The sequence below is a fragment of the Sarcophilus harrisii genome, chromosome 5 (assembly GCF_902635505.1).
Source record: "Sarcophilus harrisii chromosome 5, mSarHar1.11, whole genome shotgun sequence".
NCBI classification, from domain to species: Eukaryota; Metazoa; Chordata; class Mammalia; order Dasyuromorphia; family Dasyuridae; genus Sarcophilus; species Sarcophilus harrisii.
This window is the reverse complement of record NC_045430.1, coordinates 238,987,868-239,000,630: the sequence shown is the minus strand read 5'-3', so window position 1 is coordinate 239,000,630 and position 12,763 is coordinate 238,987,868. Positions and strand designations below refer to the sequence as shown.

At 38.1% G+C, this 12,763-nt stretch overlaps 1 protein-coding gene across 1 annotated transcript in view; it reads right to left on the bottom strand.

The window, feature by feature from the left end:
* Positions 1-12,763, bottom strand: part of FAM171A1 (family with sequence similarity 171 member A1) — a 176,181-nt gene that overhangs the window by 50,505 nt on the left and 112,913 nt on the right. Inside the window, exon 4 of the mRNA XM_031939926.1 lies at positions 1,087-1,245. Coding sequence (XP_031795786.1) covers positions 1,087-1,245 — 159 coding nt within the window. The remainder of the gene's footprint in view (positions 1-1,086; positions 1,246-12,763) is intronic.

Sequence of the window (12,763 nt, the reverse complement as noted above, 5' to 3'; positions counted from 1 at the left end):
TGGGAGTCACTCCTCACTCTCAATTACCCCCCCTTATCCAGAACTATATTGCATATATTCTATATACTTATTATGTAAGCACACATATGTGTAAATGCCTATGTATAAAATGCAAACTTATACACATAGGTAAATGCACAAGCATGTTGTGTGTACACACATGCTACATAATACACACTTGCTTCTTGTCTCTCCAGACTGAAGGTAAGCAGCTCAAGCTTATGAACTGTATCCTTTTTGTTCCTGATCCCCAGCGGTTAGCACAGTGCCTGGCACACAGAAGCTACTTAAAAAATAGCTGTTTAAGTGAAATATGTCAGAAAGCCAATTGCAACCAGGGCTTCAGTCCAGTTCCTTGAACTTCAACAACAGAGCATACAGCATATGGCTTTGAAATGAAGTGGCAGCTAATGATTGACCAATTAGAGACCCCCCTGTTTAAAGCAAAGCAGGTAGGGAAAGAAAGAATAAGAAAGACCCAATGCCCCATGTCAGTAGCCAGTTGGGCTGCTTTTATCTGAACCAGACCAAATACACTCCACACTCCCTTTCTACTCCCAGTATAGAAGGAATTATTTCTGAGTGGGCAGAGATGGATTTCACTATACTTGAATCAAGTCGGGTGGTTTCATTACAACTCAACAATCCAAAAAGTGGGAATAAAGGTTGCAATAAAGGAAAGTAGGTGAAGAAGTAAAGAAACATGAATTAAAAAATTTTTTTTTGAATTTTAAAACTGTTAATTTTTTCCAATATTTTAAAATGTAGAAAAATATCTACTCTGGGGTGACTTGAATTAGTTTAGGTTTTCTCCCAAATAGTGTAGAATCTACTTGGTAATAATTAGTATGAATGATGGATAGAGAGATGTCCCACAGATAGGTCTCAAAGAAAAATGATAGACACTGAAATTAAGCCTACAATGGACCAGACTGAAAGTCTCAATTTGTTTCCTTACAGTTTAAATATCTGCTTACTTCTGGAGATCTCTTCACATCTTAATCTACATTTTTTCCTATTTACAGTGACCCAATTTATCCAAGACCAATCTGTAACATAGTTAAAAAGAGAAGAGCTTCAAATTACCTGTTCCATTCCCATCTAATCCTCGTAAATACGGGAAACTGTCCACTTCTGCCGGGGCGCTGGAAGCTGTGAGAAAGGGAGTCAGGTCACTGTAGCTCGTGTTCTCTGGCAGCTTCAGGGCTCGTCTCTGGAAATGAACCCGTGGCTGTGGCCGAGCACCTGCAAAAATGAACCACTGACTTATTAAAGGAGCAGCTTCCATTTTTAGAAAACGGAAACTAGCAAGTCAGTGCCTTTTGGAAGGTTTTAGAACCTCCCTTACCCTCCCCCCCCACAATTCCTCTTCCCCATCATCGGACACAAAGATCTGACAACATACTATTATGTGGCTAGAAATAATAGCCCATTGTCACGGTTGTTTTCTCACAGGATGTTATTTGCCTTTTTTTTTTTTTTTTTTTAAACAAAATGCTTTCCAGGCTTTTTTTTTTTTTTTTGGCAAATTTTCTCCCCATATAAAATTTGCTGATAGATGTGAATAAAATTAAAAATGTATCCGAATGAATGATTGATCTATTAAAAAAACAACTCTACGTAAGATTTAATATTGGAAGGAATACATCCTAACAAGTCTCCTTATTAGAATCTACTTTACTCTGAACTCATATGCAAACCAAGTTGGAAAAAAAAAGGGAAAATAGAGGTGTTGTTAGGAAAAGAACTCTAGACACATATTTGAGCTGATTATTAGGAAAGACTGGCTGTTTATCATGAGATCTATCCAGAGAACAAGCCCTCTCTAATTGGGAGGGATTATATTACAAAGTTTATGATGAGATTTCAGATTGCGCATCCTTTATCACGTGAGTTTCCCCTAAAGGAGAAGGATGGCCTTAACTAAAGCTCTCCTGAGTGAACAATCATTTTATATGACCATCTGTAGTTTCATCCTTATTCCAGGTGGTGTTTTGATTGTAAGATGTGAACCTGCTTTAACCTAAGGCGATGATGACAGTAACTAGAAGTAACAATACTTAAGTAATTTGCCACTAACATGATTCAAAATGATCGGAACCAGATTGCAAAATGATAGTATCAAAGTTCATGCTCAAGTAAGTTCAGAAATTCTCTGAAAGGTATCAAAGGCTTCAACTATGTACTCCTTTTGTAATGATCCCTTTTAGGTTTGTGGGTATTATTAGGTGAGAGGCTCTTTCCTTTTGCCCCACAGATGTTCTGAGGATTTGTTGTTGCCAAATTGTTTCAGACATGTATGACTCTATGATCCCATTTGAGGCTTTCTTGACAAAGATACTAAAAGGATTTTTTGTTCCTTTTTCCAGTTAATTTGAAAGATGAGGAAATTGAGGCAAGCAGGGTTAAATGATTTTCCCAAAATCACAGAGTCCGAGACTAGATTTGAACTAGGGAAGATGAGTTTTTCTGATTCATCCAACACTGTGTACTATATTGCTACCTAATCCTTCTGAGACTTCAGTACCTGCCAAAGAATCTCTGAAGAATGGTTCAGGAGAAAGAGCACTGATGGGGTTCAAATTCTGCCTTTGATGTTTATAGCCTGTGTGACTTTAAAAAGCCATTTATATCTTCTGGCTTAGCAGTTTCCTCATCTGCTAAAAGAGGGACTTGGGCTACATAGGTTCTGAGTTCCCTCCCAGTTCTAAAATTGATGATCCCTAATGGATATTCAGTGTTAAAGAAGGAGGGAAGAGAAGAAAGCATGCTTGTTTGGGGAGTCAGCTGTCCGTGGTACCTCTGGGACCTCTGCCTCTCTAGCTCTCACTTTCTCCATCTTCCCAATGACAAGGTTGGCCTAGATGATTCCTAAGGTCCTTCCCAGTTTTGTAGGATCCTGATGATTTCAGAAAGGCAGGGGAATGAACCAGGAGCTCTGCTGATGAACACATGAGATCAAAAACTTTAAGAAGACTTAGCGATCCATCTCCTTGTCTCACTTTATAGTGGAAGGAATTGGGGTCTAGAAGTTAAACCAGATATCAAACTTGGGGTCAGGGTTCCTTAATCATATACCCAATGAAAGTGTCAAATCCCACCAAGTGATTCCAGTATGGGACAAATCTGGCATTCTGATCCCTAGTCTAAAATCAAGTCTACTCTCAAATGTTGACTTTAATCAATATTAATTAGGTTATCATGTTAGTATTGTTTCAAATCATTAAAGAAACTTCTGTATCCTTTGTCCCCCAAACTGACACTTCTCTGAATAATAGCCATCTGGATTATATTAGCTAGGAACTAAACAAAAACTCAGCATATTAGAAGTCAAGGGAGCCTTAACCACCAAGTAGACCAACTCCCACCTGATGCTTTCACGAAATCCCACTACAAACGCCTGGACAGCCTTGGTCAGTTGGTCAACCATGACTCCATTCCACTCGGCCTTTTGATTCTCCTAAGCTTTCTACAAAATCCTGAGGACAAAAAAGCAGATTTTGCATCTCCCTTCAAATCCCTTTCATTTAGTCTGTATAAAGTTCAAGCTTCTTGTACTCACCAACAAAACTCTGTGCCTTCCCCATCAGCTGCCGGCTTCCCCCGCACCCTTTCTATGCTTCCTTGTGTCTGCCTACACATGCTGCCTGCTTTCATTGTTTCTTTTCTTTCCATACTGCCTTCTGAAACTGAGTCCCTCTTTATTTGGCAATCAACCGTTGCCTTCTTTTCCCCACTCCCCCCAAACCTACTCAAGCACTTATTTCTTCTATGAGTCTTTTCAATGACACTGAATTTGTTGAGATTTGAACCACTTTCTTCCCATGTACTTCAGTGCAAACAGTACCATCTGTGTTACCCAGTTCATAAACCCTGAGGGCAAGGGCTGTATGCAATATCCACCAGGGAGTAAAGAACATTGCCAACATTTGGGAAATAAAACCGAAGGCTTTTTTTTTTAAATGAAACATGACAGACTTATCTTGTCCCCTTTCAGGCCAAAGTAGAAGGCTAAATAAACCAGAGTGTGCAGTGGGCTTAAACATCTGTCCATGTCAGCACTATTTATACAATTTATCCCAGGGTCCTTATACTCCATTAGGAAAATCCGCACATAAGATGCATGAGCTGATCAGAGAGCACTGTTTGGGAAGGGGCTCTCTGTCTCTCTGTGTCTGTGTCTCTCTGGGTCTGTGTCTCTCTCTCTGTCTCCATCTCTGTCTCTTCTTCTCTGTCTTTCATCCATACTCTTGGTTAGGGACTACTAAACAGCAATAAATTAAGGAAACTGATCAGATTACCAATACTTGGGGGCAGAAATTCATAGGTTACTCTAAAATGCTCATATTCTTACACCTATCTCTTCATTCAAATTTCCAAATTTCCCAAAGGAGTTTGTCTGATTGGGAGTTCAAAACATGGAAAAGTTATTAAACTGACAATTATATGGCACTTTTGAAAATTTGCAAAATACTTTACATAGTCTCATTTGGCCTTCAAAATAATTTGGTGAGGTACTGTACCTATTCTGTAGATGAGTAAACTGAGGTTTAGTGAAGTTAAGCCCTCATGGTAGAAAGGGTGGGATTCACACCTGTGTCTCTCCTAATTATAAGTCTAGCATTCTTTCTGCCACTGTGTGCTGTATTTCATGGCTACAATGGGCATTCCTAATGATCCTGCTTCAATCACACTGCTTAGATTGTCTGAAACAAAGTGGAAGGCACAACCAGCTTAGAGAATTACTGAAGTTTACTCTTCCTATTTAACTTAATCACAATGTGATTGGGTGGTTAAAATGCTGAGGTCCCTTTTGGCTCATCAAAAGTTTAGGGGATGAGTCAGAGTTTGTCTTCAAAACCAAATAATTCAAAACACATTAATATCCAAACTCTTTATTTAACTTTTTGAAAATTTGAATTTTGGAGTTAAATAGTGAAGCTTTTTTTTTTCCTTTCCAAAACAGAGACCAAACTGATTTCTTTCCTACCAATAAGGGAAGTGTACACGCAAACTTAAGTGGCACAAACTCCCCAATTTTCATAAAAAAAGACATTTATTTATTGCTGTGACAGTTTACAAAAACAGACATATCTCCCTCTATTCTTCCACCCTTGCCTGATTGCATTTGTTTATTTGAAAATAATCAATAGGTTTTCAGAGAGAAAAACTCAAGAGTGCTAAGGGAAAAATCCTTATGGTTTCCTAGCACTGAGAATGACGCGAGGGACTGTCCAGTCACCATCCCTTGGAAAGCCTATCTCAGCATTCTTTTTCAGAAGAAATTCCACCATATGATTTAGAGCTAGAAGAAAATGAGAAGGCATCTCATCTAACCTTCTTATTTTACAAATAAAAAAAGTAAGATCCAGAGGGGACTTGCCCAAGGTTATACAGATGGTGACAGACACTCAACACAAAAGGAATTAGCTTCTTCAGCTGTAAGTTAAAGGGGCGGAATGTCTAAAGTGCTTTCTATCTCTAAGATTCAATGGCTGATGTGTTTGTACGGTATATGTGTTACATGTAAATCTGCACAGATTCATCCAAATGAGGCTCACAGTAAAACATGAAGTTTGCAATATCTTTGGAATCCTGCTCATCCCTCTCCAAGGAGAGACCTTCATTTCTGCCTAGAGGGGATCAGAAGAAAGGGACAGGAATGAGTCACCTTGCTCTCTTCAGAGAGGGGATCCTCGGATGAGAATAGAGCTTATTTTACCCTCCCTCTAAATGTAGAGGAAAATGTCACTAGAAGGGAAATGATTTTTTAGGTCCAAGATTTAAGTAGTTATTCTTTAGGAGGAAGGAATGGTCTACACTATGTCTGAAGCACTGATATCTTTTCCAACAAATTCCAGTTAAGCAAAGATCACATGGTGAATAACAAATTATACACTGTGAACAGTGAATAAACACATTTATTCAAGTTGATAACAAATGGAAATCAGCAAAGTTCCACAGATTAAAATATATCAAACAATACACAAAGAGAATGAGCTCACTACTAGGACTAATATATGAGAAAAAGAGAGTCAGTGAGTTAGGGGAAATTCCCTGAAGTCTTTAGGGCAGCTTCTCAGAAATTTGGAATGTGTTTGAGGTGTCAGTCCCTCTACATGCTGATTTTTAGCCAAAGTCAGTTAGTCTGTCTCCCTCCCTCCTTTCCTCCCTTTCTCCCTCTCTCCCATGGAACCACATGGGACCTCTCAAAGCTAAATGTCATCTCCTACAAATTCTCAAAAACTCCAATCCTCATACAAGCACAGAGCATCAAGTAGTCAGGAAAGTCCCTATGCAAATGAAGTTTGAGCCCTGGGTTACATTCCACTTACTGGATACCTGCTACCATCCATACAACTTAAAATCAGCAATGTTTTTGATGGTGATTTTTTGGCAGCTAGATGATACAGCAAATAGTGTAACCGGACTTTGAATCAGGAAGACTCATCTTCAGGAGTTCAAAACCAGCCTAAATCACTTACTAGCTTTGCGACCTATACAAGTCACTTAACCTTGTTTGCTTCAGTTACTCATTTGTAAAAATGAACTGGAAAAGGAAATGGTAAAACCATAGTTATCTTTGTCAAGAAAACCCCAAGTCATGAGTCAAAGGCATGACTGAAATGGCACAATAACAAACATGGTGATTTTGGCTCATCTTAATTCACTTGCAATTGAGTAAATGAGAAATTAAGTAATCTGTCAAATATCTATTTAGTTCCAGAGCTGGACCTAGAATATAGCCTTTTGACTCTCCGGTCAGGCTCATTCGATTGTATTAGGCTTAAATACATTTTAAAATGTATTCTGTGTCTCTTTGCATGTGTGATGGACAAGAGGACAAAAACGCATACAAAAGAAAGCCAGAATGTATCTCTTTTTTTCTGCCCAAGAAATGAAAATTCCCATTACCCTAGCAGAGTTAGCTTATTATATAATCTTCTCATAAAGATTTCAAAAGACAAAATTCTACTGAAGCATTAAACATCTGGTTGGAAAGAACAATGGTCTCCCCCGCCCTCCCCAGTGGTCTTCACTCTTTTAAATCTATAAGCACTGACATCATGTTGAACTAAACAATAAGGCATCATCTGTGAATCTGTACACAAGACGCCTGAAGTCTCCTAAGTGAGCTGTCATCAAGATCCCCATCCAGTCCCCAAAGAACCCTTTCCTGGGACTGGTTTGATGGGCTACATTAAAGAGCAGCCACATAGTGTGGATTCTTGTCTAAACAAAAAGCTGGGGTATGGGTTAAAAACATCTTTATTTATGTGGTTGAATAAGCAGAGATTTTAATTCTTTACTCTGTCCTTAAACAATGGAAGTCTCACAAGACACAATACAATGTGTTTTAAAATAATAATAATAATGATAATAAATTCAACAATGATAAAATCACTCCAAGGATTTTGTTTTTTCATTATGAAATTTTATAGAGCACTATAACTTCAATAAAGAGAAACTGCAGAGGACTAAAATGGAGCTTTATGGTCATTTACCTTTCCATTAAAATGAATTCTTCTTTTACAAGAAGCTGATAATGGAGTTATATATATTAAACCCCTACTTTGGGGGAGAGGGGAATGAGAACTGAAGTTTTAAATATAGGAAATAAGAAGGTAAGACAATTAATTACAGAAAATGTATTTTTTTTTAAAGTTAGCATACAAATGAGATAATATAAAAAAGAGAAGAAATTACTTTTAGCTAGTTTTCAGTTATAAATGGGAAACAGTGATTACTATAGTCTAAATAAATGAACTACACCAACTTACAAGGATGGCTTATTTCATGCTTCTCAATCCTCAGGGAAAGACCCATTCTAACAGTGTATCTGGATGTAGCATCCACATGTTTGCAGCCTTAAGCCATGCAAAGAAGGGGTTAGGATCAAATCTCTCAGGTACACAAACCTCTGTCAGCTGTTTCAGAAGATTTGCAGCTTAAAGGGCCTTTAGACACAAACTAGGCCAATATTTTCATTTTATGGTTAAAAACAAAAACCCAGAGGTTCAGAGTGGCAATGACTTTTCCAATGTCACACAAGTAAAAAGAGCAGGGCAGTGAAGTGAACTCCCTGTAACTGAAGACAGTTGAGATAGGGATGTCAGAAAGAATAGGAGCTGTGTTTATAAGTACCTGATTTGTAGTGAATAGAGTTCACTACAGCAAAAATCCACTCACACAATCGCCAAATTTTACAGTGAGGACTCTCCATTAATAAATGTGCATTTATTCAGCACCTACTATTTACTAGACTTTGTGCTAAGCACTTTACAATTATTTTACTTGATCCTCAAAACAACTCCCCATTTTGTAGCTAAGAAAATTAAGGCAGAAAGCAGTCAAGTGAAGCCAATGATTATCTAAGGCCAAATTTGAACTCAGGTCTTTCTGATTCTTTTGGGATTTTTGATTCCTCTAGGCACTGTGCTAACCCAGGGAACAATTGGAGAAGTCAATACTTACATCAAATATGTAGAAAATCTAATATGTAGAAAAATGCTATGTATGTAGATTTTAAGTATATATAATGTATACAAACTGTGGATCTCTAAAATCTCAGTAGATTTTTAAGCTATTAAAATTCATGGAGACTTTTGGGACACCCTGTATAACTATAAATGACGTACAAAATTAAGGGATCAAGGAATTAGGCCTGTTGATTCCACTGGAATAGGAAAGTTCTTCTAGCAAAAACAGGTTTTCATCTTCTATGCAATTTATAGCCTGTGGGGATCGGCAAACAATGGTCCTAGCGTCAAACCTTGCCACTTGATTGGCTAGTATGCCATAGAGCTAAAAATAGTTTTGCATTTGTATTCAATATACATTAAATTAAATGTCAAATAACTAATTTTAATTTAATTGTATTTTAAAAATTCTTGGGTTCCCATACAAAAACCAGACTCAGATCATAGTTTATAGAACCCAGTCTACTGCAGAGGAATTCAATTGCTGGTACAGGGTATGTGTGGCCCACAACACTTTCCAGGGGGTGTCATACTAGATTAAAATGTAATTTCAGATTTTACTATACTGGTATATTATACACACACACACACACATTTATATACATATACACACATATACTTATAAAGGTAGTTTTCTAAGTCAACAAGTAGCAGGCAGAGATCCTTAAGTACTTTTCAGTGGCTTCATATTAACTTAGAAAACCACAAATTAACATTACCTATATGGTGATATATTTTAATTTGTTTTGTTAAACATTTCCCAATTGCATTTTAATCTGATTCCAGCCCAATCAGGGGTTTAACTGGCTACCTGTATAATCTGACTCCTCCGGAGAATACAGGGAAGTACCTTTCTCAGTAGCTGTCAGAAGCCCCGGTTTTCCTGGATTCAGGGCCAGCTCTTTGACTACTCTGCCAAGCTACCTCTCTAAAGTTATATTATACAACCCATACGGGTCATTTCTGGAGGAGGGGGTCACAAGCACCACATTCTAGGTGGGGATCAGAAGCCACCTCAGGCAGAAGGTGGATACTTAACTTTGGTGTCCAAGAAGTCAACCCTGGTGAGTAAATAATGAAGGGGGTCCAGCCCTTGTGATTATGAGGGTTGACCAGGACTAACTAATTCAATTGTGTCATTGCCAAGAATGCCTTTGGATACTCTCCATTCTTTGTCCATAGGGAGCATTACAACCTTGTCTGGCCCAGTTCCATTTGTAACACTTGAAGAGGGCCAGAAATTCCTGGATTTTTTAAACTTTGGATGTTAAATAGGCTGCCTTATGTTTGAAACTCGGTTCATATCACACAGTCCCAGTTACTCAGCTGCTCCAGTCATGCTGAATCAACAACGTGAGGAGGTTGGCTAGCGAAGTGGAAGAAGACATGAAGGAAAAGAAGAAAAGCCTGGAATGGGGAAATGATCAGGAAAAAAGCAGATTGTGTGATGGTTGGGAAAAGGGGGGTGTAAATTGGTGGGACAGGCTAGGAAAGGGAATTGCTGAGTTTTTTAGGTTTTTTTTTTAAATCTCTAGGAATCCGAGAGATTATGTAATCTCTAATCTAAGTGTCTCACATTTTATAGGTGAAATCAAGGAGAGTCAGAAGATAGAGAGATTTACTATTTAATGGCAGAGCTAAGGCCAGATCTTAAATCTCTTGATACTCATGCTGGATCGGGTGCTGGGACAGCAAATTGTAGATAAAGTCTTTGCCAAGAGACAGTTAACAATCAATGTACAAGCATTAATCAGGCACTTATTATACATGTCGGACTCCAGATCCTAAATTCTGGGAATACAAAGAAAGGCAATACATACAATGTCAGGATTTTTTCCCCCATTAATCTACAGCTACACTCCAATGTCTCTTATAAAGAATGAATGAAGAATCTATAGGCAGTCAGAGATATGGAGCTTTTCTTATATTTCAGATTTCTTTGAATGTAAAATTTCATGTTTCTTTTTCTTAAGACAGAAAAACCAAAGTCAATTTCCTGCTTGCTGGTTTTCCCATCAAGTGATACTCAAACAATTTTATTATGTTTTCTGGTTGAGAGATGCAGTATCTGTGGCACAAAGAAATTAAATATAGAATCTGATGACGGTATGGGGCATTTTCTCAATCAGTCTTCAGAGGGAGTAGAGGGAAACACATAACAAAAATAATAGAGTACTTCTGCATGTTCTGAAGATATTATTATTTGTCTATTCGCCAGAAGTGAAGTGGTGTAATGGACAGAATTCTGAACCTAGGATCAGAAAGAGTAGAATTCAAACCCTGCCCCCAATCACTAGCTATGTGACTCTGGATAGGTCACTTAAATCTGCTTCTTGGTTTGATTATCTATAAAATAAGGGGCCTTTAGGGTTTCTTCATCTATAATTCTAAGGTCTTTGACTTTGGGGGGCTGGCCTATTTGTAGTCACAAGTCACTTGAGTCAAACCAGCCCCTGGGCACGAGCACTGTTTGACCCATATGACAGACCTGTTCTGACCCACTAAAAGGAAGTCTAACAGGGCTCTGCCTGGTGGTCTAGCAGGCTGCAAAGCCTTCCCTCCACTTCCCTGGAATTCAAAGATGATGGCACCAAACTGTGAATATACAGGATGCAATGTCCTGACCCACATAATTTGCAAGCTCCATTTGCTGTCTGAACAGATGGCAGATGGGTGAACCCATGCAGACTTTCAGCTCACCCTCTATATCACAATATGCACCCATGACAAAAGGAAGGCCACAATCCTTTATATTTTAGGGAAATTTATCTTAGTCCTCTGAGTTTTATTTGCTGAGCTTAAAGTTACTGGATTATTTTTATGGTTAAAAAAACCCCTCTTCCACTGCATATAAAATAAGATTTTTTTTTCCCTGCCTTGATCAATTTTGCTGAAAGTTTTCTCTTCTTTCCTAAAAAAAAATTCTTTGCCATCAGGAATAGTTTTTTGGGAGGGTAAGGAAAATAGAAACAGGAGGAAACCTAAGTCATCTACAAAAAAATAATCAATAAAATGTATTGAAAAAATTTTTAATAAGTTTGATAAAATCCAAAGTGGTTTAGCATCTTTTATTAATGTCGCTGACTAATAGTCTCTTTCTGGCAGTCATACAGAATGATTTTTGATTCAGGAAGAAGAGTCATTACTAGTAGACAAGCATACTGGAAGATGGGTTTTCTTGCATACATCTGTATAACCTTCTTGAATTCTCTTTGTGAACTTCAGTTTAATACTTGGGAAAAATAAAAAGCTGCACTAGACTCCCTGAGGTAAATGCCATTTCCAAATCCTATGGTGAACTGCTGTTTCCTTTCAATTCTTAAGTTAGGAAAGCTAATAATAATAGTTTAAAAAAAAGTTTTTTAAATCAGCCAAGGAAGCCAAACCTATTTGTACTTACTATTCCTGAGAGGTTCTAAGACAAATAGATTGTAATGACTCAGCTCTGAGCCCTCAGCAGTTTCCTAGCTCATCAATTCTTATGGTCTCAATGTTCATCTCTCAATGAAAGATTCTCCCAAATCAAAGTCTCCAGGCCCAGTCGTTTTGTGAGTTCTATTCACTTATCACCTAATGCTGCCTAGACATTTCCACTTGGATGTTGTCATCATCTGAAATCTAATATGCTAAAAAGTGAACTCTTCTTCACTCTGAAAACTAGCTTGCCTCTTGACTCTGCTATTTCTGTCATTAGTAGCATCATTCTCCCAGTCAGCCAGGCTGGAAACCTGAATCATCTTTCATTCCTTCCTATTTGCCCATATCTGATCCATCATCAAGTCTTGGCGGCTCTTCCTCTGTGATCTATCTTGCATCTGCCTGTTCGATTATATCCCTACTTCCACTTCCTCAGTTCAGGCTCTCAGTCTCCCAAATGATTGATCTCCCTGTCCCTTCAATCCATTCTGCACACAAAATTAATCTTCCTCAAATTCTGACCCCATAATGTCATTCCTACTGCTCACAAACTCTCAGTGGCTCCTCAGTCCTCTGGACCGTGTCCAGAATCCCTGGGCTGGTGTCATTCAACATTCTCTACATTCTAACCCCAACTTGCTTTCCCAAACATTACCAATTATCTTCTTGTCTGAATTATGTTCCAGTCTGAACGTGTCACATATATCAAAGAGAAACAGAACTCTACAAATCACATTTTGACTTAGAAAACCCAAGTTAGCACTATCTATGTTTATTGTAGTTTAACTTATTTTGTTAAACACTTTCCCATTGTAATTTGATTGTATTTGAGCCTCTGGAGCTTGACACCTCTGATAGGTGCACTT